At 36.5% G+C, this 25,289-nt stretch overlaps 1 protein-coding gene across 1 annotated transcript; it reads right to left on the bottom strand.

Annotated features, from left to right (window-relative positions):
• Nucleotides 1-453: 453 nt before the first annotated feature.
• Nucleotides 454-1,512, bottom strand: LOC131033508 (phospholipase A1-Igamma3, chloroplastic-like). The gene has a single exon (XM_057964737.2). The coding sequence runs from the start codon at nucleotides 1,510-1,512 to the stop codon at nucleotides 454-456; it is 1,059 nt and encodes a 352-aa protein (XP_057820720.2).
• Nucleotides 1,513-25,289: the final 23,777 nt, after the last annotated feature.

Genomic DNA, 25,289 nt, shown 5'->3' with positions numbered 1-25,289 from the left:
ATTTCATTTATCATTACGTATGAATACTCTATAAATATTAAACTACTAAAATTATATAAATAATAATAATAATATTCTTCCACATAACTAATTGTAACTTGCTATTACTTAGCATATATGGCATAAAATTTATATGATATATGAGAGGGCAAGAAAGGACACAAATCTCTCTAAAATATTAAGATGAGAAACTAAAATATAGAACTAGCTGCTCACGCATTGCTCCTGAACATGATGCTAAACATGTATCTCTCGCTCCCACATAATACATATTCTGAACTTCTAACATTAGTTCTCTCCATGATAGGTGGCTAGTAAATTGAGATAAACATCTAAATTATGAGAGTAAGCAAGATTGTGCGGGGCTGTAAGACGCGTAGGGTTGTCAACTAAACAAACCCTAACTTCAACATGAAAGTAAGCCCATGGAAGCCAGCTCAGCCACCTGCTAATTCATCCCATCCTCTCGTTCATGAAAACTCCGGGCACTTCTGGAACCACGTCCCACTTGTTTACAAACCTCAATACTTTGAGCCCAATCTCCTCCACCTTTCTAGCAAATGCAAGATTTCCTACTCTTGGAGAGGCAAAGGAAAACACTTTTACATGAATATCAATAAAATGGTTAGCTCTAAGGAGTCCTTTTGTATCATAAGCACTCAACGTTGCCAGGGCAGCTCCTAAACTATGCCCAGTAAACGTTATGCTCAAATTCTCCATTTCATTCTTGTAGACTTGGAGCAATCTCTTTATCTCTGCAATCACTAGATCTCTTGCGCTCATGGTCACGCGCTTTCCACCACAATCTTCCTCCTCATGCATTGTCGAAGTATAAAAGTTTAGGAATCCTTTCTCAATTCGAACTCCATCATTTGCAGATGGAAGTGATGAATGACGATCTTTGGTCGTTCTTTGACACTCGTAAGATAATCTAGCGGGCACCCGAACATCCTTCAGATCTTGTATCCATTCTTGAGTTGTCTGGGTTCCTCTCCATGCAACCACAATGTCTCGTCGTCCAAGCCTCTTAATCTCCTTTGCATTGTCGCAGACTGCAACAAACCCTAACCAAATAGCTCTCTCTTCGGATTTCTGGCAAAAAGACGAGCCTAACACCTCAGTATCGACATATATATATTTAGTGGTTCGGTACCCACATTGAGACATGCCTATCTTCTCCAACAGTTCTCTCCTACTATACCTACATGTACTATAATATTTGGAACTCCTTTCACCATTAAAAGCGTTATAACAAACCCTTATAAATTCTCCATACCTCAGAGCTTCAACTTTGAGAATGGGATCCATGGGGTTCAGCAAAGCATTCCAATTTTGGGAACCTTGTATATCTTTCCATACCTCACACAGCTGTGGAGATTGGCTTCCTTCTTCTCCATGTCTATTGTCATGAACATGGATTGAAGATGGTTGTGATGAGCTAGATTGGCAAACTAAACTATGACTTGACTGATTGTCAATACCCACTGAGGGAAATGAAAATATACCACCCATTTTTACGAAACGTAGGCTGGTTATGAAAATATACAGTGCGGGGTGCTTATCAAAGGAACAGCAGGGTCCTAGGTTGAGTCCTAACTGATAAGTGGAAGACAAAATCTACACATGTAAATTTAAATTTAAGAATGGGGAAGTATAAATAGACAATCGACTACGACTGCCCTTGAGATAGACGAAGTTGTATATACGTTTCTTCCGAATTGCTTGACTGTATATGTATTTTAAAACACACACGAGGAAAAATGATCGCCATAAGCTATTTCCTCCTTATCCATCTCGTACAACATATATGCCAGATACGGCCAGCTTTTTGTTTCACCCGTGTTTTGTTTCGTGCACCAATTGGTTGTTCAATATACCTGGCAAAGATGTAGTCTTGAACTTAAGATAGCACGTTTTCCTTTTCGATATTATATTTAAAGAATACAAATGCTGGCCAATATACTTCACGATCAAATGAGAAAAGGGCAGCTCATCTTCCTGACAGTGTCAGTTAATACATTATTTGTTTCACGACTTCCCTATCTGAACTAATGTAGATGACTTTCAGCACTTTTCCAATTCAACCTTTGTGTTTATCCCCGGAACATGCCGTTGTTCAAACTAGCTGACGCAGAGGTACGGTGGAGCTCGACAATGGCATGTCGCAAACGTAAAGACCGCTTTATTCGCTAGCTGGTATTCTTCATAAAAAATAGAATGTCTAGAGGGATAATTAGGCATGCATATTAATGTTTTTTTTTTTTTTTTATTGAGTTATAGTTCATTTGGATTAGTTAGGAGTCAAATCTAAGACTTTCCATTTGCTATTTGAGTCCTTTATTAACTGGGTTAATGGTCCCTCATGGCCAACCTATGTAGGTGTGATTTATTTCCAATAATTTCACCACCATGTAGCCATTACACAGAATATCATAAGAGGTCCATTTTTTTTAGAAATGTAAAATAGACACCATCTATATGTAACTAAGGTTTGGAGATGTGACTCAGTATGCAACTCATCAAAATAACATGTCTAATATGAAGTGGCTTAAAAATGACTTTTAAAATATTCAAACAAAAGTTGATCTAAAAATCTCTAATAGTTGAACCAAAAAGTATCACTTGTTGTTAACAAAATATCATAGTTTCATTTACAATATAAACTATATGCAACCTAAATGGACCAAATACCTATTGGTAACCATAAATCTTTGTTATCTCTAACTTTTATATCCAACACAAATGGACCAAAAAGAATAATAACTATGGTGTCAGGCGGAGGAGAAATTTTGAATTGCTCGAAGGTGGGAATTAGTAAAAATGGTAGTGTTAGAGCATGTGAGGGGTTGGAGGGTTCTCAAGAAGACGATTAGGCATTTGATATGAGCCTGACCAAATCAAGGATCAAAAAGGGGCTAATGATGGGAGTGGAAAAGATTCCCTATTTCCCTAGGTCCCTCTAAAGCTTACGCCTCAGGGCCCTAGTGGCTTAGGCTCTTTGCCTACGATAGTGGATTTACTGGACTGAAATCAGAAATGGATGAATCTTTTTTGCTCTTGCCTTAAAGATGAGAATTTACCTATTTCTCACTATGTGGATCTTGTTTCAAGCTCTTTTTCTATCACTATCTCAGATAGCATTGTTGATAAGGGCAATTTTGCGATGGAGTGCTCCTTAGTGGAAAACGTTGTTGGCCCCTGACCAAATATTAAGTCGGTTAGGGCTTGGGTTGCCAAGAAATGGAAAGGTAAAGGTCGGGTTGATGTTATTGCAATGGGGAAGGGGTTCTTCTCTTTCATCTTTACATGTGAAATGGAGTTTTTTTGGTTCTTTCGGGCGAGCCATGGATGAAACAACGTTCCTCTTTCACTCTAAGTTGATGGGAACTTGGTTTCAAACTTAAGGATTGGTCGTATGAAGTTGTTCCTGTATGGGTTAGACTATCTAGTCCACCCCTTGAATTTTGGCATGAAGAAGTCTTTAAGGGTTTGGCAGCATGTTTTGGGGATTTATTCTGAATTGACCCTATGACCTTTTCTGAAAAAAAGATGGTTTATGCGAGGATTTGTGTGAACATCAAACTGTCTATAGACTTACCTCTAGAAATCAACTTCAACTCCAAACTAGGTGTGTGGGTTCAACCAATGGAGTTTGGATATGTTCTCTTTTATTGTTTTAACTACAAAATGGTTGGGCATTTGTTCAGGGACTATCCCTATAAGGCTTCTGCAACTATTAATAAAATGTGGAAGAGGAAAGAGCCTCAAAAGTCTTTGGACGAGAAGGTGATTGAAGATTTATCTAAGGATGTCCCTAGCAAGGACCCCGATGTTAACCCTAAGGATAAGATTGTTGACTCGCCTCCTGCTCTTGGGGGAGTTTCTTTGGAGACAGATGTTAGCACAAAACGAAATGACAGTTCAATTGTCTTAGTGGTGGATATCCCCAATAACTCTGCTCCATGGTCTGATTCAGTGGGTTTTGCTACTAAGAAAGTGGTGGATGATTTACAAATGGTTTCACGTATATCCCCCTAGGGAGGTTCTGTTTTTGTTAAGGAGGAGTCATTTATGGTAGTGAAGTCAAGAAATATGAGGAAAGCTTCTACCCTTCCTATCTCTACTGGGGTTAAAAATAGGAATTGTTAGAAATTTGACTCGGGATTTGAGTCAAAGCTTGTGGGTAAACCTTCATGTATTATCAGCAGAAATAGAAAAAGTAAGTTTGATGTTGTGGAAGGGACACAGAGAATTCTTCAGGAGATGGGCCTTTCGGGCTTACCACAATATTTCAAATGAAGATTATATCATGGAATACTTGGCGAATAAAGAACCCCCATAAGCATGATCTCCTATCCAATATGATTTGAGATCATAGACTTGACATTTTCTTGTGCTAGAGATGAAGATGCAAACTGATAAACTACTTAAGATTAAACTTGTTGTTTTTAAGAATAGTGTGGTTCACTGCTATGATGTTGATGGTGCCCTGGGGGCATTGCCACCTTTTGTAACCATAGGTCATGTTGCTACTAGAGTGGAACATCTATTAGATGAGACTATTTGGATTATGTCTAATATCTTTTCTCCCAATAATAAGACTATGAGAAAGACCTCGTGGTCCTCTCTTTGTGACATCAAATCTAAATTTCTACTGGATAAATGGATTGTTATGGAAGAATTTAAAACTCCCATCTCTAACAGTGAGAAAAGGGGAGGAGCACGAATTGTGGAAGACAAAAAACTGGATCTTATCTATTTCATCAATTTCCAAGTTCTCTTGGATCTAGATCTGGTTGGCTCGATTTTCACTTGGTCAAATAGATTTAATAGGAGTGATCTCATTCAAGTCAAACTAGATAGGTCTAAGATATCTCCAAATTGGCTTTCTTGTTATACTTGCTTCTTATCTTCCTTATCTTGTATTGTCTTTGATCACTTTCTGATTGTCCTTTCCACTGCTTCGGGGAATTGTTAAAAAGCCTTCCCTTTTAGATTTGAGAAGATGTGGACTTTGAGCCCTGGCCTCCCTAATAAGATTAAAGAATGGTGGAAGATTGATGTGTCTAGCACTGTTATGTATTGAGCTACTAAAAATCTTGCCTTGGTCAAAACAGGTACATCTTGAAGTGGAATAAATCATCCTTCGGTCATATTTTTTAATCCAAAAGTCATCTTAAGGGTAATTTAGATGAAGTCTGGAAGGAAATTCAATTATCCAGGTTCTCGCTAGATATTATGGATTATGAGATGTATATTTTGTCTAAAATTCATGATATCATTACTAAGGAGGAGACATATTGGAAGCAAAGACCCAAAGTGGGAATTATAATACTAAGTTTCTTAAACACTCAAATGTTGAGCTTCTAATATAATTCATTCTATATCTTATAACAATACTATGCTAGATAAGGATGAGAATATCATGGCTGTTACCACATATTATTTCTCCTCAATGCTCTCCAATGATCAAGTACTTGTGCATGATATCCAATTGGATATTCTCATGGAGATTCATTGCTTGGTATCAAAGGATATGAACCAACTTCTCTCCAATATTATTTCTAATGAGGAGGTTCGTGTTGTAGTTTTCTCCTTTGAAGGTAACAAGGCCTCGGGACCATATGGTTTCCTAATGTTTTTCTTTTCAAATATTTTGGGATTTTCTTGCTAGGGATGTTACTGGAGTTGCTAATAAATTATTTGTCTCTTGCTTGCTTCTTAAGGAACTTGAAGCTACTTTCCTTGCCCTCATACCTAAGAAAGTTGGGGCCAATCATTTTCAGGATTTTCAACCTACCAGCTTACGCAATTTTTTGTATAAAATTTGGTGATGAGATTGAAAGGTCTCCTTCTGCGGCTAATCTTTGTCCAACAAAATGGGTTTGTTCTAGGGTGCCAAATTTTAGATTTTATTTTTACTATGCATGAAAATATTTACTCCCTTTTGATTAATAAAAAGGTCAGTTTCCTTCTAAAATTGGACCTCCTCAAGGCCTATGACTGAGTTAACTAGCAATTTTCCTTCAAGGTGTTGTAGGCCTTTGGTTTTGGAAGTCACTTTTTTATGAATAATCTCTAAGCTTGTTACCACTCCTAAAGTATTTGTCATCATCAATGCCTCCCCCTCTAGCCTTTTTAAGAGTCTAGAGGCTTACAACAATGAGATCCTATCTCTCCCTTCCTATTCATCTTGATGACAAAATCTCTTAGTAGGCTTAGCCAATGAAAGGATCGTATTGGTAATCCCAAGGACTTGACTTCTTCATCTTCCCTGGAGGTCTGTTCTCATCAACACTTCATTGATGATACTATTTTTCTTGGTGAGAGCTCTATTTTGGAAGCAAGGAATCTTAAGAAATTTTTGTTGCAGTATGAAGAGGCTTCTAGTTAGAATGTCAGTCTTCCAAAGAGCTATATTTTTTTTCAACACTCTAGAGTAAATTCAGTCCATAACTGCTCACAATCTTGGTTGTTAGATTGGTATGTTTCCTTCCACCTATTTGGGTCTCCCTCTCTACACTAGCCTTGCCCCTGATTCTTTTTGGTGCAACCTTATTAATAGATTTCAAGACAAACTTGTAGGCTAGAAAGGAGCTCTTGTAAGTCAAGTTTGAAAACTTCAACTGATTAAAGCCTCTTTACAAAATCTTCCAATGTATGCTATGAGTCTCTTTCATGTCTTGAATAAGTTTTCTACCAGAATGGAACTTATTCAGATAATTTTTTTGCGGACTAGCATTGAAAACAAGAAAATATTGCATCTTGTTGCTTGGGATTTGATTTGTTTGCCAAAAAAACTTGGAGGTCTAGCAATCAAAAAGATCAATAAATTTAGTGAAGCACTTGTAGCATCATAAAATTGTGACCCATGCAATTTTGACCACATCTTAAGCCCTCACCTTTGTGACTACATTCCCCTACTCAATTGGGATCTCTTTCTGCACTTTCATCTCGAGTCTCCTTCTATTTTGGCCCTTATTCTATGTTATGACCCTATCCAGTCCCCAAAATAGGGTAGGATAGGGGTGTGGTACCCCTGTCCCCCTTGGACAGGGGCATGGGATCCCTATCCTCCCTCTTAGGGTGGCCCTAAGATGGGCCCATCTAATCCTAGGACCTAATTTTCTTCTCAGGGACTTAAATCCTTCAATGTCGGCCTTCAGTGAGATGAAAATAATTCTCCTAGGATAGTATAAAAGGGGATCTAGTCCACTCATTTCCAGAAGCAAAGTTGATCATAAGAAAAGGCATAGGCAAAAATATACATCATCAAGCATTCAAGTGTTCAAGTCTTCAAACATCTCCTTCTTCGTGTGTCTTCTTCATTAAGCCATTGGAGCAACACTACAAAATTCATTTGCAAGCATATGTGTGTGTTAGGGTTTTGTTATGTTACATGCCATTTCATGCAACACTTGTGATTACATTCAAGAATCAAAGAAATCACCATCAACAAATTGCAGATTTACAAGGCATACAATTCCATCATTTACATTTAAGCATTTGCAATTATTTTCTTTCAAGGTTGATTCATCAACTGGAGTTTTATTGAGACAAACCCCTATCCACAACACTTCTTCCCTTCTTTTCTCTATGTAGGTTGTAGGTGCATAGTTGTAATTACAACTTTGGGCTTTATTTGCAAAGACAGAAAAACCCTTTTCATTTCTCATATTTTTTGGAGGACTGTGTGCACTTTCAACACGGTTTCGACGAGTTTTCTCCAAATTTGCAGGGAAGGTCTGTATCAGTCTAAATATCTCAGATCTGAAGTTACAACACGATCCCAAATTGGTAGCTCCTTATTTCACCCATTTTGGCTTCATTTTCTGCATTGTTAACAAGTCAACTCTTCTACTTACAAAAGAGGCCAAATTACATTCCAGCACTTGCAATCCACTTAGAATTCACATCCTTGTTTCCCTTGGATTTAGATCTAGTGGATTCAGCCCCTCTTTTTAGTGTAAAGTATATCCCAAGTGAAAATCATCCTAGTGATTTCCTTTCTCTCTCCTAGGTGGGGAATCACTAGGGTTCAATTTTCCACATTTTTGGTGAACCCGATGTCCTATATCTTATTCTGATTTTTTATTTGTTAGATCTAAATAATTGCAATTTGAGCTTTCCAATTTCATTTCCAAGTTTGATCTTTTTGCAAAATTTAGAGGTTAATTGCAGAAAAACCCTAATTTTTTCATTTTGAGGAAATTAAGCTTGTGAAGTAGAGCATTTTAGTTGCTTGTTTCAGATATGATTTCTATTTTAAAATTGCAATTCAAATTTGTTTTTTCATTTTGAAAATTAAGTGGTTGAATAGTAAAACCCTAATTTTTAAGAATCTTCTATTTCGACCTTTGACTACTAATTTGACCTATCTAGACATCTACAAATTATCCTTTTTTGGGGATTGTGCAATAAAATCATAATTTTTACCATCCTTGAAAATTTCAAAAAAAGTTGGACGAACCGTGTTGAACTTGCACACGGTCCCTAGTTTTTTTCTCAAAATTTTGAGACTCAGAATTGACTGTATTTTTCTTCTTAAATCAAAGAAATTGGCTAATTTTATCAATTTTTAAACTTCGTAAGGTTGAAAAAAAATCAAAATTGAATGTTTGATTTTCTTGCAATTTACAAAAAATCTAGATTTGAAATTGAATTTTTGAAAAACTTGGATCTTACTTCAATTTTCAGATTTATCACTATTTTTAGACTTGTCTTCTTGTGAAAAATTCAAAATTTCAATTTCCCTCCTTTTTCCAAAATTCCAAATTTCAAAATTTAGTTGTTAGGTCATAAAACCCTAATTTTCAAATTTAATTGGATTTTGTGCAAATTTCAATCAATCTCCACCAAGTTCAGTCTTCTAAATATTATTTAAGGTGGCCTTATCCATTAGGCTTGACCTTTTTCAGAATTACAATTTAATTACTTATCTTTTTCAAAAACCTAATAGGGTCCTATTTCAAAATTCAAACCTTAACTTCACCTTTCATGAGATCGTAAAATCAATCAATTTTTTGGAGTTAGCTCTCAAATCATCATAGCTTTCATCCTTGAAAATTTTTTAAAAAGTTGAGAGGACCATGTGCACTTTCAACATGGTCCCTGACTTTTTCCCGAAATTTTGGGAGACTATTATGATTGTATTCATTTGCTTAAATCCAGAAAACTGGCTGATTTTGTCGAATTTTGAGCCCTGAAAAATTTCTAAACAATTTGGAAGGACCAGGTACACTTTCAACTTGGTCCCTTTCTTTTTTCTCAAAATTTCAGGAGACTGTTATAATTGTATTTAATTGCTTAAATCCAAAAAATTGGCTGATTTTGTCGAATTTCGATCCCTCTAAAAAAAAAATCTCCACTTTCAACATTTCAATTTTCAAGATATAGTTTAAAATTAAGTGGTTAATTTAGAACAACCCTAATTTTAAATTTCAAAAATTCAATTCAATAACTTTGAATTTTTAAAATTAAGAGGGTTTTCAATAGACCGTAATTTTAATCTCTTTTGGATAATTTTAAAATTTTAAATTAAGAGGTTATTTTATTTTACATAATCCTAATTATTTTAAATTTCCTAAGAGGTTGCATTATTATTCTTTCGATCAATTTGTTCATTTCATTGAATAATCATTTTTCCTATAATTTTGAATTATTCAATTATTTTGCAAGTCTCAAATTTCAAATTTCACAATTTTAATTTCAAATTTCAATATTCAAATTTCAAATTTGCAATTCAAATTCCATTTTTCCTCCTTTATTCAATTTTCTATGCATGTATGGGGTGAATATTATTATGGTTAAATGACATGAGTTTCTTGTTTGATCATAAGTGCACATGGAGCTCTTATCTTATTTTGATAATTCAATATCAAGTTACATTAAATATGTTCATGATGTTCCCTTTCATGCATATGATGATAATTTATTTCTCCTTTTCATTCATAGCTATGATTTACCCTCTTCCAAAATTGATCTCATTAATGAGGGTACATTGGTGCAAAAAGGGAATATGGATATTTCTTTCAAAGATCTCCCTCCTAAAGATGAATCTTTGGAGAATTGTGTTCCTTCTTCTCCTAAAAAGTACCTCCCTCATAAGGATTATTTGGTGCAAGAGGATGATATTATGGCTATGTATCCTAGTGATACCACACCTTATTTTCATAATCTTCCCTCTAAAGATGAAGCATTAATTACATATGATAGTCCTTTTCCTAATGAGTTTCTTGAACATAAAGATACCTTAGAAAAAGAGGGTAAAATTATTTCTCATCATAATGCTCTCTCTCCCAAAAATCAAGAGCCTAACAAAAATCAAATTAGTTCCATTCATGTTCCTAGGAAAGCAAACATTCTTCTTGATTATAATGTTATGCCTTACACATATAGTAATGAGGTAGTTGATGAGAACATAAGTTAAGCATCATATTCTTTGTTAGCTCCTACACACCTCTCTTCAATTCACTCAAATACACCATCTCCTACCAAATAAGTTCCTAAAGAAGAACTCTTAGAGGATGACTGGGGGTCCTTATATTTCACTCTTACCTTTTCTAGAAAGTCTAAGATGCTTGAATTTCATATTCCAAATTTTTCTCTTAACACAAATCTTGAAATTGATTGGGCCTCTTTAAACTTCAATTCAATTCTCTCTAAGAGTGAACCCTATTTTGAACATACACATGGATGCAATGGACAAATTCTTGAATGTGATCGACAAAGTCATGAGAGATTACACTTTCCTTGGTCAACATCTTCTTCTCCATTGTCTTATAAATTCATATCTTCTCATTCTAATTTTGAGTTACAACAAGAAAAAGTGTTGACCAATCTTCTAAATTCCAAATTAATATCTCCACTTTGTCCTTAACGAAGTGGAAAACATAGACAACTTTCTCAAACTTCTTCTTTCTATAAATATCATCAAACCCATGGCCATTCTACTAATGAGTGTCAAGCTTTGAAAACACAAATACAACATAACATTGATTCAGGCATGTTAAAAATAACATCTAACAATGAATGGCATATTCATGATTATTTAAAATAACATTCAAGTTCCTATTTTGTTTCTCCTCACTATGTGACATAGTTAGCCTACCTATTGGGGGCTCCTTGTCATTCATGGTGGTACAATTTCAGGTGCAATCATACTTAGTGAGCAACATAATAGTCTATTTATTCTTTCCTCTATGCTTGGGGGCAAGAATATTCCTTTTCCTCTTTCTAAGGTTTCACTATTTTCTTTATGGAGTACATTATTCATAAACTTGATGTCCTTTCTTGCATGGATTTTTCCCCCATGCGAGCACATGTTTGTTCCATGAGTGGGATATTCTCCTTGCTTGAAACAGTATGTCTATTATGAACAATCTCTCCTTCGAAAATTTTTGTGAACCTTCTTCTTCTTTCTCTCTGTTTGTAAATTACCTCTTCTATTGTGTTATTAATAACATGATTTCCTTTCTCGAATGGAGTTATCTTCATGTGAGCGCATGTCTATTCCTTGGTTAGGATGTATTCCTTTCTTTGAATGATATGTCTCTTATGAGTAATCTCTCTCTAAGAAGTTGTGTAATTCTTCTCATTTTCCTACACTTGGGGCGGGGGGGGCAATTATCTCTCTCTCTCTCTCTCTCTCTCTCTCTCTCTCTCTCTCTCTCTCTCTCTCTCTCTCTCTCTCTCTCTCTCTCTCTCTCTCTCTCTCTCTCTAATCCAATCTTTCCTATGTTGTGGATAGTGTGAGTTTCATTACTTGATGTCATTCCTTATGTGAAGTTGTTGTTCTTTTCCCAAGGGTTCTCTCTAATACAAGAAGTGTAAGTCCTTGACTATAATCTATTTCACACTTTGTAATTTGTACATCTATAATAAATTCACCCATCCCCATTGGATAAAAGTGAGTCATCCTTCATCAAGAATCCCTTTCACCTAGCAATAGAAGGAAGGACTAAATTCTTGTTCTCTTCTATGCTTCATTTTAGAAGATGTTATATTTGTCTAAGACAACTCCTCTTGGAGGTAGATTAATTTTAAGCAAAGATCCCTTCTCCTCTAAGGATCTTCTTTACACTTACAACAATATATCTCTTTTCAACTATCATATCCTTGCTTGAAGATTATTCCATCTCTTGCATAGATCTATGACATTGTTGCATAATGGATATCTTATTTGTGTTGAAGGTAGGTATCCTTGTTCTTCTTTCCTTGAGATATCAACATTAAACTATGTTGACATCTTAAGGGGAGGGCACCCACACTACTCCTGTTGTATTATATTTCTCTCGTGCATTGTATCCCTTATATAGTCGGTCATTCTTGGAACCACAGAACAACCTCTTAGAGTGAGATGTCACCACTTTTGTTTTATATAGTGGGTCATTCTCAGAACTAGAGCACAACCTCTTAGAGAGATATGTTGCCACCTTTCTCTTATACAATGGGATATTCTCAAAACTAGAGGGAAGCCTCTTAGAGCGAGATGTCACCACTTTCTTGATATTTGTACTATACATATTATACAAGTTGTAGCATACTCGGGCATAGACTCCTATGAGGTTCTTCGAACCTCACTTTCACACACATACACGAGGTTGTGACTAATGGTGTTCTCACTCTTCTCCCTTACATGGATCACCTAGATAAAATTTGCGGGCTAGTTTTCCATGTCCTCTTTTCTCCATGGATCACCTAATTCCAGGGGTGAGATTTCCATGGTTCCTTTTTCTCACCTTTCTTCTCATGGATCACCAAAGTGTGTATTCATGTTCTCTCTTATTCCTCTCATTAATCCATAGTTTTACTATTGATGGTTCATGGATGATGTTAGCTTTTCTCTTTTATGTAATTATTGGTGTTTATGTGATGGCATTTGTCTTTGTGTTTCAATTAGTTATTAAGACATTTGAGTTTCGAGGTCTCTTCAGTTAGTTGATTTGTGGTCTTAATTTTTGGTTTTTGTTGCGTGTCTTTTGTGCTTTGTCTTATTTTATTTGTCTTGTTCTTTTTGTTTTGTGTGCTCTTGTATATATTTGAGTGAATTAAGATCCTAAGATTGAGGGCTTTATTCCTCAAGATTAGTGATATCTTATACTCCTTGTGGTATTGCTCTACATCTCTCATCTTCATCTCTCTCTTTGTTCTACTTTACCAGTAGTATTGGTGTAAGCCACACTCCCGGTAAAGTGGGGTCTAAATGTAGCATCATAAATTGCAACCCTAGTAATTTGGACAACATCTTAAGCCTTCACCTTTGTGACTGCATTCCCCTACTCAATTGGAACCTCTTTTTGCACTTTCATCCCGAGTCTCCTCCTATTGTGGCCCTTATGCTACCTTATGATCCTATCCCAAACCCAAAATAGGGTAGGACAGGGGTGTGGCACCCCTATCCTCCCTCTTAGGGTGGCCCTAAGATGGTTCATTTGACCCTTGGACCTAATTGGCTTCTCGAGGGCATAAATCCTCCAATGTCAGCCTTCAATGAGATGAAAATAATTATCCTAGGCTACTATAAAAGGGGATCTAATCCTCTTATTCACAGAAGCGAAGTTGATCATAAGCAAGCATAGCCGAAAATATACATCATCAAGCGTGCAAGTGTTCAAGTCTTTAAACATCTCCTTCTTCATGTGTATTCTTCATTCATCCATTGGAGCAACATTACAACATTCATTTGTAGGATTATATGTGTGTTAGGTTTTTTTCATGTTACATGCCATTTCATGCAACACTTGTGATTACATTAAATAAGAAAAGCAATCATCATCAACAAATTGCAGATCTACAAGGTATAACTTTGCATCATTTACATTTAAGAATTTACAATTATTTTCTTTCAAGGTTGATTCCTCAATCTGGGTTTGACTAAGGCAAACCCCTATCCACAACCCTTATTCCCTTCTTCTCTATGTGTAGGTTGTAGATGCACAACTGTAATTGTAAGTTTGTGCTTCATTTTTAGAGAAGGAAAAACCTTTTTCATTTCTCGTATTTTTTGGAGGACTGTGTGCACTTTAAACACGGTCTTGATGATTTTTCTTCAAATTTGTAGGGCAGGTCCGTATCAGTCTAAGTACCTTAGATCCAAAGTTACAATAGCATCCCGAATCGATAGCTCCTTATTTGACCAATTTTGTCTTCATTTTCTGCATAGTCAACAAGTCAACTCTTCTACTTACAAAAGAGGGCAAATTACATTCCAAATTTTTTAATCCATTTAGAATTTACATCCTTGTTTCCCTTGGATTTAGATCTAGTGGATTAACCCCCTCTTTTTAATGTAAAGTATCTCCCAAGCGAAAATCATCCTAGTGATTTCCTTTCTGTCTCCTAAGTGGGGAATCACTAGGGTTCGATTTTCCACATTACAACACTTATTGTAAAATAACTTTGGAGAAATTTGAGAGATAGCAATGAATGGATTTCCATTGTTAGCAACAAATATTTAGCCTCTTACAACAAATTACATAATTTTTTGGGTGATGATAGATCATTGGTTGCTTCCTCTCCATTAGGGAGTGGCTTATCAAAAACTAAATCTATTATTTTAGAAAGGTCTCTACTATTCCTTAGGCAATGGGATGAAGATTTTTTTTTAGATGATTGGTTGTGGGGTGATGCTTCTCTCTCCCAATCAAGATGGGATTTATATCTTAAGGACATTTTCTTGAATCGCGAGGCTTGATGGGCTACGGATTTCATTTAGAATAACATGTGGATTAATGTTATGGAGTTAGATTCGTCTCTTTCCCCTAAAAAATAATAGCTTTATCCCAGATGTTCTTAAGGAGGATGATTTGGTGTGGAATGAATCACCTGATAGTACCTTCTTGGTAATTTGTAATGCTTTCAACTTATAGATAAAGGTACTTTCTCCTCAACCGTTTTGGGCCCTTATCTAGAGTTCACATCTATTTTCAAAAATCAATATTTTCTTCTAACTCCTAGTGGAAAACAAGATTATTACCATTGATATTTTCATACTAGAGCGGAATGGCCATACCCAATAGATGCTACCTATGTAAAGAGAATTCTAAAGATTCAGTTCATCTCTTGATGGATAGTAGTTATGTAAGGGATATTTGGTCCCATTTTCTAAATCTTTGGTCTTTGGATTAGGTGTTTCTTTCTACTTTGGTGGATTGTTGGTTCCAATGGATTTCTCCCTCCTCTAATCCTTCTCTCTAGTTGTTATTGTTGATTATCCTCCCCCATATTTCTCCTCTTCTTACTGTTAGAATTCAAAATGCTATTAAGGAAAATTTATTAGTGGATTTCCCTAGTAAGGGGTTTTCTCCTAAGCTCTCTCTATCCCCATCGGATTCGGTGGTAGCTAGAAACTGGTGTCTTCAAAGGTATATTTCTCTCCCTATCCAAGGTATTAAACAAAGTAGGGATTGAGTGCTGTGAACTATCCCTCCCTTTGGTTGGATTAAAATTAATATTAATGGGGTGGCCAAGGGGAACCCTTGGCTCACAGGATGTGTGGGAGTATCCCATGATAACAATGGTTACTTTGTCTCACTAATGGAACACACTTTGGGAACCTAGACATGCCTCTATATTGAGGATATGGCTGCGTACATTGGTATAAAGTTATCTATGAGGGAGAACTATAGAAGAATATGGCTAGAAAGTGATTCCTTGATCATTTTTAAATGCCTTCTTGGTTCACAATCCCGTAGGTGGAATGGAAAGACATTAATTGAAAAGATTTTAGGGAAGCTAAGGTCCCTTGATAATTTTAAAATATTCCATGTCTTTCGGGAAGGAAATAAAGTGGTTGATGGTTTGGCTAATCTTGGAGTAAAGCAGATTAGGATTAAGTGGTGGGGGACCCAAGGCCTTATCCCTATAGAGATTATAATCTCATCTATGATGATAGATGGACGTCTTAATTATCAAGTACTTTTTGCATGAGGGGAAGGAAGATATGAGGTGTCTACATCATTAAATCATTGGGAAAGGAAAGTTTTGTTTTCCTTCCAAGTCCAAAATCTTTTTTTTGTTATCTATTATATTCTAGGTTCTAGTGGCCTTTTGTAGGGTATTCATAGATTCTCTTTTAGGCCCAACATGGGTGGTGATCGAAATAGAATGGAATATATTGCATATGAGAAATAGAGGAATAAAACTAAGTTGTGTGGAGAGGTCTCAATGAAGGGATTACTCCCTACATTGGAGAACTTCATGACCATGACCTTAGGAATACTCTACTTTTCTTCAAGAGCTAGAAGAATGCCACATTATAGATATTTCGAGAAGAATTCATGGTTTATAAAACTCTCATTGTGGAGATCACTAGGATGCTCATGGATGGAAGAAAATTCTACAATGATAGGAAAGCCACAGACCAAGCCCTTGAGATATTTTTCTAGAAAAATGAGAGGATTAAAGTGTTGTCACTCAAATTGAATTCGTAATGCACAAGTTGAAAGCTCAAGCAACTTGGTGACACATGGGATAATTCTCAGGCATGTGGGTTCCCTATAGTGAGAATTAACATCCAGATGAAGGGCTGGTTCCCTATGAATAACTCTAAATCTTTATGAGAAAATGAGTAGAAAAACTAAAAATGAAAATAGAATGACTTGCAAATGCTAAACCAAGGTGAAGCATCAATAAGATATCTCAAAATGATAGAGATACACTCCTAAAAACACCAATCTGCACAAATAGACTTCTGTTTCATAATGCATAAATATTTCATGCAAAGAATTTAAACTTCAAGAAATTGAAAGGAAAGAGAAACTTTCACAATCAACCAAATGAACCAATTCATCACAATGCACAACCTATGACTTATAAATAAGACAGAAAATTTAAAGGTTATTTAAACAATAACATAATAAAATAGCTCTCAATCATGAATAAGAAAATGATCTATAAAGACATAAAGCATAAGGTGATGATTGTTATTCAGAATTGTGTCATAAAACTGCATATGAAATACAAGAATGTATCCTCTGCTAAAACCAGCAAGAGAATCATCAAGAACTAGTAAAGAAAGATAAAAAATTTTCCCTTTATACAAAAGCCTTCCAAAAGGTAGAGGAAAGATAACTCCAAAATGACTGAAGATGAACTCCCACTGAAAATATCTCCTCTGAAAACTGATCCTCTCGTAGAAATAAAAAGCCACCAAAAAGGCTTCAAAACGTGCAAAAAGAACTCGTGAAAATGTGCTCTCAAGCTGGGTAATTCATTTCAAATTCTTAGTCAACTAAAGGTTGACCCATGTGGCACTAAAAAACAATCCTTATTACGTCAAGATCACAAGAAAAAAAACTCATTCAAACTTGCTCTGAGCTTGATAATCACCTACATTAACCGGATGACTTCTTATTTCGCATGGATCGCAAACTGCCTGATGACTTCCTCTTATTTTGCATGAATCCCTGGACGCTACCTTGCCTGCCACCACTTTCAGCTTCTGACTGTCATTTCTTTCTTCATTGGGTCATCAGGTTAGCACTCAAACACTTATTCTGATGGCCGATGATACACTCCATTTCACCTGCTTTTTCTATCGGGCCTACCACGTGTCACTTCCTAGTTGGTTCCAGGGTTCCTGCCCCACCACTCAGCATGACCTGGAGTTACTACTGGAAAGAAGCTCTTCCGTCTGATCGACCTTAATCTACATTCTTTATTTCTTCCTCCAAACTAATTCCTTAGTGGGCTCCACTACTTGGTCACCAAGTAATGGCAAGTAATTACCACACATCTTCATCATGCGGTATAGAGACCACCACTAGAGCTTCATGAACTTTTTTTCTTTCTACCTCTTCTCGTTTGATTTTATCTCTCCATCCTGGGCCCACGGGAAATGAGTGATGATAATGAACTTTGAACCATTGAATCATTTTGAAACGGTGAACCACTTTGAACTAGTGAACCACTTTGAACCGATGAATTTGAATAGGTGAAAGTTCAAATTCAAAGTGAACTTAAAAAATATATACATCCGCTCGTCTATAACCTTTTGCCACCTGTCAGCCTCTGATTTGCTCGCGGGTCCACTTTGTCTACCATCTAGACCTGCCACTGGACTTGGACCCATCTTGCCACTAAGTCGCAGCAATAACTGGGCATGCAAATTTTCCTTGTGCCTTAGTGATAATTATCGGATCTTTCAGATTCACACGATTTTTAGCCTCTTTGAGAACTTTCCTTTATGCCACGGTGTCACCATGAGTCTCGCCACTAGTTCGCTCATGGGTCCACCGTGTCTCGCCACTTGGACCTTCCACTGGACTTGGTCTGCCTTGATTCCTCATCTACTCTCTATCCTGTGGTGCATCCTCATTCGAACTTAGCCCACTTGGATGTTTATCTCAAATGCCACATCATCAGTTGCCAAGTCGTAGAGAATAACTATCGAGCACCTTCATCATGCAGTATAACGATGGTCATTGATCTGCCCTCAAACTACTCAATCTTTAATCTCTTAGCTACTCACCTTTCTTGCATGTGCTTTGTCACCAAGTCACAGAGATAACTGGCAAGCTTATTTCTATAGCTCTATACCAATCGCCATCAGATCTCTCGCATCACTGTTGATCTTTATTCAATTTTTTTGACCTTTAACCTTGATTGATCTTCTCTCTTGTGATGCGTGTCAACATGTGTCACCCCCTGATTGTTTCTGGAGATCTGCCTAGGCACCACGTGTCTGCCAGACCTACCACGCATATTGTTCTGTTGGATCTCTTTCTTTCAGCCAAACTACTCTCTCGGCGAGCCGTTTACCAGTCTCATCGAACCTACGGTTTCATCGATATTATTATGTCGATAACACTGAGCCTTCGGTGAAACTCTTTCAGGATTCATCGCGACCAAGATCTTCTCGATGTCGCCCATCCGTGCCATGTCACCAGCCACCAGACTTCCACCTGTCTACCACCTATGCTTGGTCTTATACTCTTGGTTATGCCACATCATCAGTCACCAATTCACGGCGATAATCCAGTGTGAATCTTTTCATTGCGACATAGCGACATTCGTTTGATCTCTATGATCACCATTGATATTTCTTCAACTTGCTCAACCTTTAACCTCTTCCTACCAGCCGGTCACAAAATTAGGACACCTTGAGATGCGCGTGCATGGGGTCCACTAGGCCACGAGTTGCCTCTTCTTGGTAAAAGATCATAAGCTTTGACACTATAGTTATATGTAACTTTAGCTTTAAATACAAAAATGCTCCTCCCCGTGACCAATGTGGGATAAATGTTCTTCCTACTTGGCGATTGAAAATGCTTGGAAGTTCTCTAGCCTTTTAAAACCCTCTTTGGCGCCCAAGTAAAAACTTTACATAGGCCGATTGCATTTTCTTTGAGCTTATTGTGGCCTTTCATTAGCTACATAGGGGATTTGGTGATACACTTGCCAACATGAATTTGCTTGAAGGTTTTAATAGGCCACGCTATTTCATCTGCAATGGAGCATAAATATCTTGGTGGTCTATAGCATGTTGAGATCAACCCTCGTGAGAGCCACATTTTAACCCACATTGTGTCTTACTTTCCTATATCTGCACATGAAGAAAACAAGTTAAACAAAAATAGTACATTTCTCCCTGGTTCATGATTTTATCTTTTCAAAATGAATGAATGCAAGGCTTCATTAGGGCACTAAATTTGGCATGTGCAAAATTTGGTAACATTTTTGGTGACTTCTACAAAGTGTTTTCCTGCTAAACACTATAAACCAGTCATGGCTTATCCATTGGGCTTATGGAGTCATTTCAGCCCTCTCTCCAAATGGAACTTCTTCAAAATTTAGCTGCTCCACAACATGATAGCAAAACAAAATAGGAAAACTAGGAAAAAACAAGTGGTGCTTCCTAAAACAAAAACCACAAAACTGTGCATGAGCACTTGTTGAAAAACATAAAAGTAAAATCAAAATGTGTATCGACACTTATTAGCTTAAATAAAATCTCCAAGGAAAGCTTTGAGATGAATCCCATTAACTGGGATTGGAAGGGTCTCAGCATTCAACTTTGAAAGCTGAATAGCATTATGTTGCTTTTTCTCAAGAATGATGTATGGGCCATCCCATATGGCATCAAATTTAGTATGCTTTCTCAGAGCTGCCTTTCTATCGAAAGTCCTCTTCATTTGAGCTTGATGATTTTTAATAGTCAACAAAGCTTGCTTTCTTACCTCCTCCAACTCTATTAGTTCTGCCAGCCTAACCTGCATGGGTTCTTCTTGCAACATTTCTAGCTCTCTAATCAGAGTTAGTGTAGGCATTTCAACAGAAATTGGGAGTCTTGCCTCTTTACCATAAACAAGGACATAGGGAGATATACCTGTAGCTCTCTTATGGGTGATCCTATCAGCCCACAATGCATGTTTCAATTGAGTGTACCAAGTTCTCTAATTATCTTCTATTGTCCTCTTGATTATCCTAATCAAGTTTTTATTAGTAGACTCAGCTTGTCCATTACCCTAAGGGTAATAATTGGATGAAGTACTCAAAAATATGTTGTTCTGGACAGCCCAATCAGTAATCTTAAATCCTACAAAAGCTAATGCATTGTCTTAAATAATAGAATCAGGGATACCAAACCTTGCTACTATGTCCTGATAAAAGTTTAGGACTGCACTTTCATTTGCCTCTTTCAAGGGTACAACTTTAGTCCACTTGGTAAAGCAATCAGTGGCTTTCAAGATCCATTTATGCCCAAAACTTGAAGGTGGATTGATGACTCCGATAAAATTAAGACCCCTATTCATGAATGGTTGTTCAATTTGAACAGGTTGCAGGGGTAAAGTTGCCATCTTCTGTTTGCCTGCAAATATTGCTCAATTCTTACATTTCCTTACCCAAGCATAGGAATCTTTATGCAAATTAGGCCAAAAATATCCCACCCTCATGATGTTTAATGTTGTAGTTCATGGTGCAAAGTGACCACCAACTAGTCCATTATGGAATTCTTCTAATATTTTCTCAGTTTGATCTGAATCTATGCATCTTAAGAATACACCATTAAAATATTTTCTAAGCAAAATTCCATCCAAAATGATATAATGGATAGCTTGAAGTCTATAGTATCTTCATTTAGTATTGTTCAGGTCTTTAGGACACTCACCAGTCTAAAGAAAATTCATCATTTCTTGCACCCAACTTGTAGGTGGTGTTGCTACAACAATTGGCACATTATCTTTATGAACTAGGACAACTTCTTCACTTTCTTGTTCGGTGTTTTCTGTGTGACCAACAAGTTGTTCACACAGTCCCCTACCTCTAATCAACTTCGTTACCTTGATATTGACATCATACTCCATCACTATCTTGATCCAACCAACTCTTTTGTCATTAAGATCTCTATTCAACAAAAAAAAATTTATACTAGGATGAGCAACCATTAGGTGAATTTTGTTATTTGAAAGCATGTGTCTAAATTTCTTTAGACTTTTAATGACTGCTAATACATGTTTCTCAACAAAAGAATAATTTTGTTTGTGCCCTTCTAGGCCTTGGCTAAAGAATGCTATTGGCTGTTCCAATCCCTCATCATTTTGTTGAATCAACATAGCTAAAATAGTATTAAAAGTACCAAAAGCATATAATATAAAATCCTTTGCAAAGTCTAGATTAATCAAAGTAGGTGCTGATGCTATGGCAGTCTTAATTTCTTCAAAATTATTCTTAGCTTCTTTGGACCAACTGAAAGTAACATTTTTCTTAAGCATGCTAGTCAATGGATTCAAAAGAAATGCTATATTAGGGATGAATCTCGTTACAAAATTGATTCTTCCTATAAAGATTTGAAGGCCTTTCTTATGTTCAGGTAAAGGCAAAGCTAAAATAACACTTACCCTCTTCGGATCTATGGTTATTCCATGTTTGGAGACAATATAGCCAAACAACTTACCCTCATGTATGACAAAAATGCATTTTTGGGGATTTAAAGATATTCCATATTCTCTACACCTTTCAAAAATTTGTCTTAAGTGAGAAAAGTTCTATTCCACATGCTTTGAAAAAATGGTTCCTTCATCAAGATAAACCAAAACAAATTTATTTATAAGACCTTGGAAGGCCATATCCATTTCCCTTTGAAAGGTTGCTCCTGCATTAGACAAACCAAAAGGCATTTTCCTATATGACTTTGTTCCCCATTTTGTAGTAAAGGTAGGTTTAAATTGGTCATCCTCTTTCACCAGCATCTGATTATAACTAGAATAACCATCAAGTAGTGAAAATATATCTGAACCTGAAACTACTTGTAAGATCTACTCCATTGAGGGCAACGGGTAATGACCTTTTAGAGAAGCTCTGTTAAGATCTCTAAAGTCTACACAAAGTCTAAGATCACCATTCTTATTTCTTATGGGAATCAAATTTGAAACCCAAGATGTATGCTTTATAGGAAAGATGATATTACCTTGGATCAGCTTGTTTAGTTCTGTCTTCGTGAGATGCTCAAGATTTGGATTAACGGGCCTTTACTTTTGTCTCAGAGGCTTGGCATCAACTTCCAACTCTATGGTGTGTTGGGATAATGCGGGGTTAAATCCCTTCAAATCTTCATATTGCCATGCAAATACATCATTGAACTCTTGACAAAGCAAAATAAATGCTTGTTTCTCATCAGTTGTACGTACCTTTCCAAGCTTTAATAACTTATCTTTGAAGATCTCAATAGGTTTGTAGTGCTCCTCTTTAACTAGCATGCTGCCCTTTTCCTTTCTAACCTGATCATCAGTGCTAAAGATTGAATCAAGGGTTATCAATCCCTTTGACAGGTTATTATTTTTCAATTGAAGAATCTGATTTCCATATTGCTTTAAAAACTTATGCTGATTACCAGCTACAAATTCAGCCTGTTCAATAAGAAAAATAGTAATTTGTTCATTTGAATCAAAGACTTGCCAATTGACACTGTTATCTAGAATTGAAGGCCTAACAACCACTTTGACATATTGTTGTCTTTCAGTATTGCTTACCTCATCTAGTATGTCAAATTGAGCACCCAAGGCAGCCAACTTATCTACTTCCTTATTTTGATTTCTAGGCACTAACAACAAATTGAAAGCATCAAATTCTTCAATTAAGTCCCATATCCTATGCTTATACATTTTAAGGACATCATTTTTAGTCACACTGACACCTCTTACTTGATTTACCACTAGCTCACTGTCCCCAAATACTTGCAAACACTTTTCCTTTCTTTTTCTAGCCCATTCCAGTCCATGTGCAAGTGACTCATATTCAACTGTATTATTAGTATAGCTAAAAGAAAATCTAAAGGCTGAAAAGTATTTCTTACCTTCAGGAGAGATTAACATAGCACACCACTAGAACTAGCCTTTCTCCTCGAGCCATCAAAATAGAGTTGCCACAATTCATTGTTCTGTTGTTCACCCTGCTGATTGGACAATTGATTGTCATCCTTTTCAAGATTAGGAACAATGACACTTTCCTCATGGATCATGTAGACACCTAGCTCTAATTCTTCCATATGCTTGAATGGATCTTCCTCATTATTCTCTACTGCCCATTCATCTTATACTACATCAGGTATCCCTTCTATTGGAGTGTTTGGATCTGGGATATCAGGTTGTTCGTTAGATTCTTGTATAGACAAATTTGCATTAGTAGCACTTGGGATGTATGGTTCTATATGGTCGTTAGCTAGCAATTCTAATTTTATGGTCACTTTGGTACTATATCTTGTTTTGAAAAATATGTGTGACCAATCAGAAGACAAATACCCACCCAACTTGGCTATGAAATCTCTGGACAAGCATAAAGAAAAGTAAGGTGGAAGATCTATGATGTAGACATCTTATGGGATTGAGAAGTTTGGGCATGCATGCAATATGAGATCCAAATTTTTAATTAGACCTACTATGTTTACTGTTGTCCCATCTAACTAGACTACCCCTTTTGAAAGAGGCTCATATGCCAAACCTAGCTTATCAACTATCTTCTTTGGCATGATAGAACTACTTGCACCTGAATCAATCTTACAATTATGCACTAGGTGCTGACCTATGATTAAAGTCATTTAAAAAGGAGGGGGTTTAACCTTCCGAGTTTGTTGTTCACCCTTCTTTTCTTGAGGGGCATTGGATAAGACTACTTTGGGTTGCTCATTAGGAAGCTCTTGTGATAAAGAGATGTTATATAAGGCATTTTTAAGAAAATCTTTTTGCCCTGGTAGAGCTAAGGAATCCCACATTGAGACACTGACATGTGTCTTTTTCAATTGATCAAAAATATTAAATGAGCTTGTACTAACCTTTTGCTGCCCTCTTTTAATAGTGGCATCCTCTTGAACTTGTGTTGTTGGTAATTGACCTCTTGGTTGATCCTTCTTGACCACTGGTTGTCGTTTTGGTAGGATTTGTATATTTGGAGTGGGTTGAGGTCTAGGTGGTGCTTGTTGGCTTATAGAAGCCTGATTGATGCCTTTATCAATGGCTCTCTTTTTGGACCATGTATTGGCTGCAATAGAAGTGTAGGACTGCTTTTGATATTGTGGCTGATTTACTCCACATAATTCTTTAGCTTGCCAATTGACCAAGGTAACATCTGGGCCTTATTCAGAATAAGAAACTTGTTGATCATGAGTTCCATGAGTACTATCTTTTGAGACAACAACATTATTTTGAACCATGAGTGCTTTATGTAGCATACCATTTGAACAAGTGGTATGATTATGAGGTTGGTTGCAAGGATAACACCAATCAAAATCCAATGCCATGTTTTTTTGAGCTGGGATGATATCTTTGGATGTGCTGCTAGTGTTGGGATTGTAAGGTATATTGAATCTTTGGTTATAATTTCTCCTTTGACCCTGAGGGTCAGCTTGATAAGGAAGCATGTTCTGCTGATTGTTCTTATAAGGGGCTTGATAAGGTTTGGTTTTCTAGTAAATTTGCTTCTCAATATTGGTCATTTTGTTACTAAAGCCTTGGAACATGGTTTTCATTTCATTTTTAAACTCCTAAAACTCTTGATTCAGGAGTGTGACAATATTTGCTTGGGCCGAAACTTGATAATTCAGTGTTGGTAAAGGTGAGACAACGACTAGAGGAGTCTCTAAAAGAGGTACAATAGGTTGTATTTCTTGAAATATGGGTATTGGAGGCCTAGGGGCTATTTTACTAGCCTGAATTAGGCAGTTTTTTGCCCTAATAGCAACATCAAATGCATTTGGTAGAGTATTTGCACCCATAGACTGAATCATGACTGAAATGTCACTATTAAGGGCTCTAAGATAAGATAGAAATGCATGAGGAGTAGGTCTTACTATG

Source organism: Cryptomeria japonica, chromosome 9 (genome assembly GCF_030272615.1).
Source record: "Cryptomeria japonica chromosome 9, Sugi_1.0, whole genome shotgun sequence".
NCBI lineage: Eukaryota > Viridiplantae > Streptophyta > Pinopsida > Cupressales > Cupressaceae > Cryptomeria > Cryptomeria japonica.
Note: the sequence above shows the minus strand (reverse complement) of the source record. Positions and strands in the feature narration are given on the sequence as shown.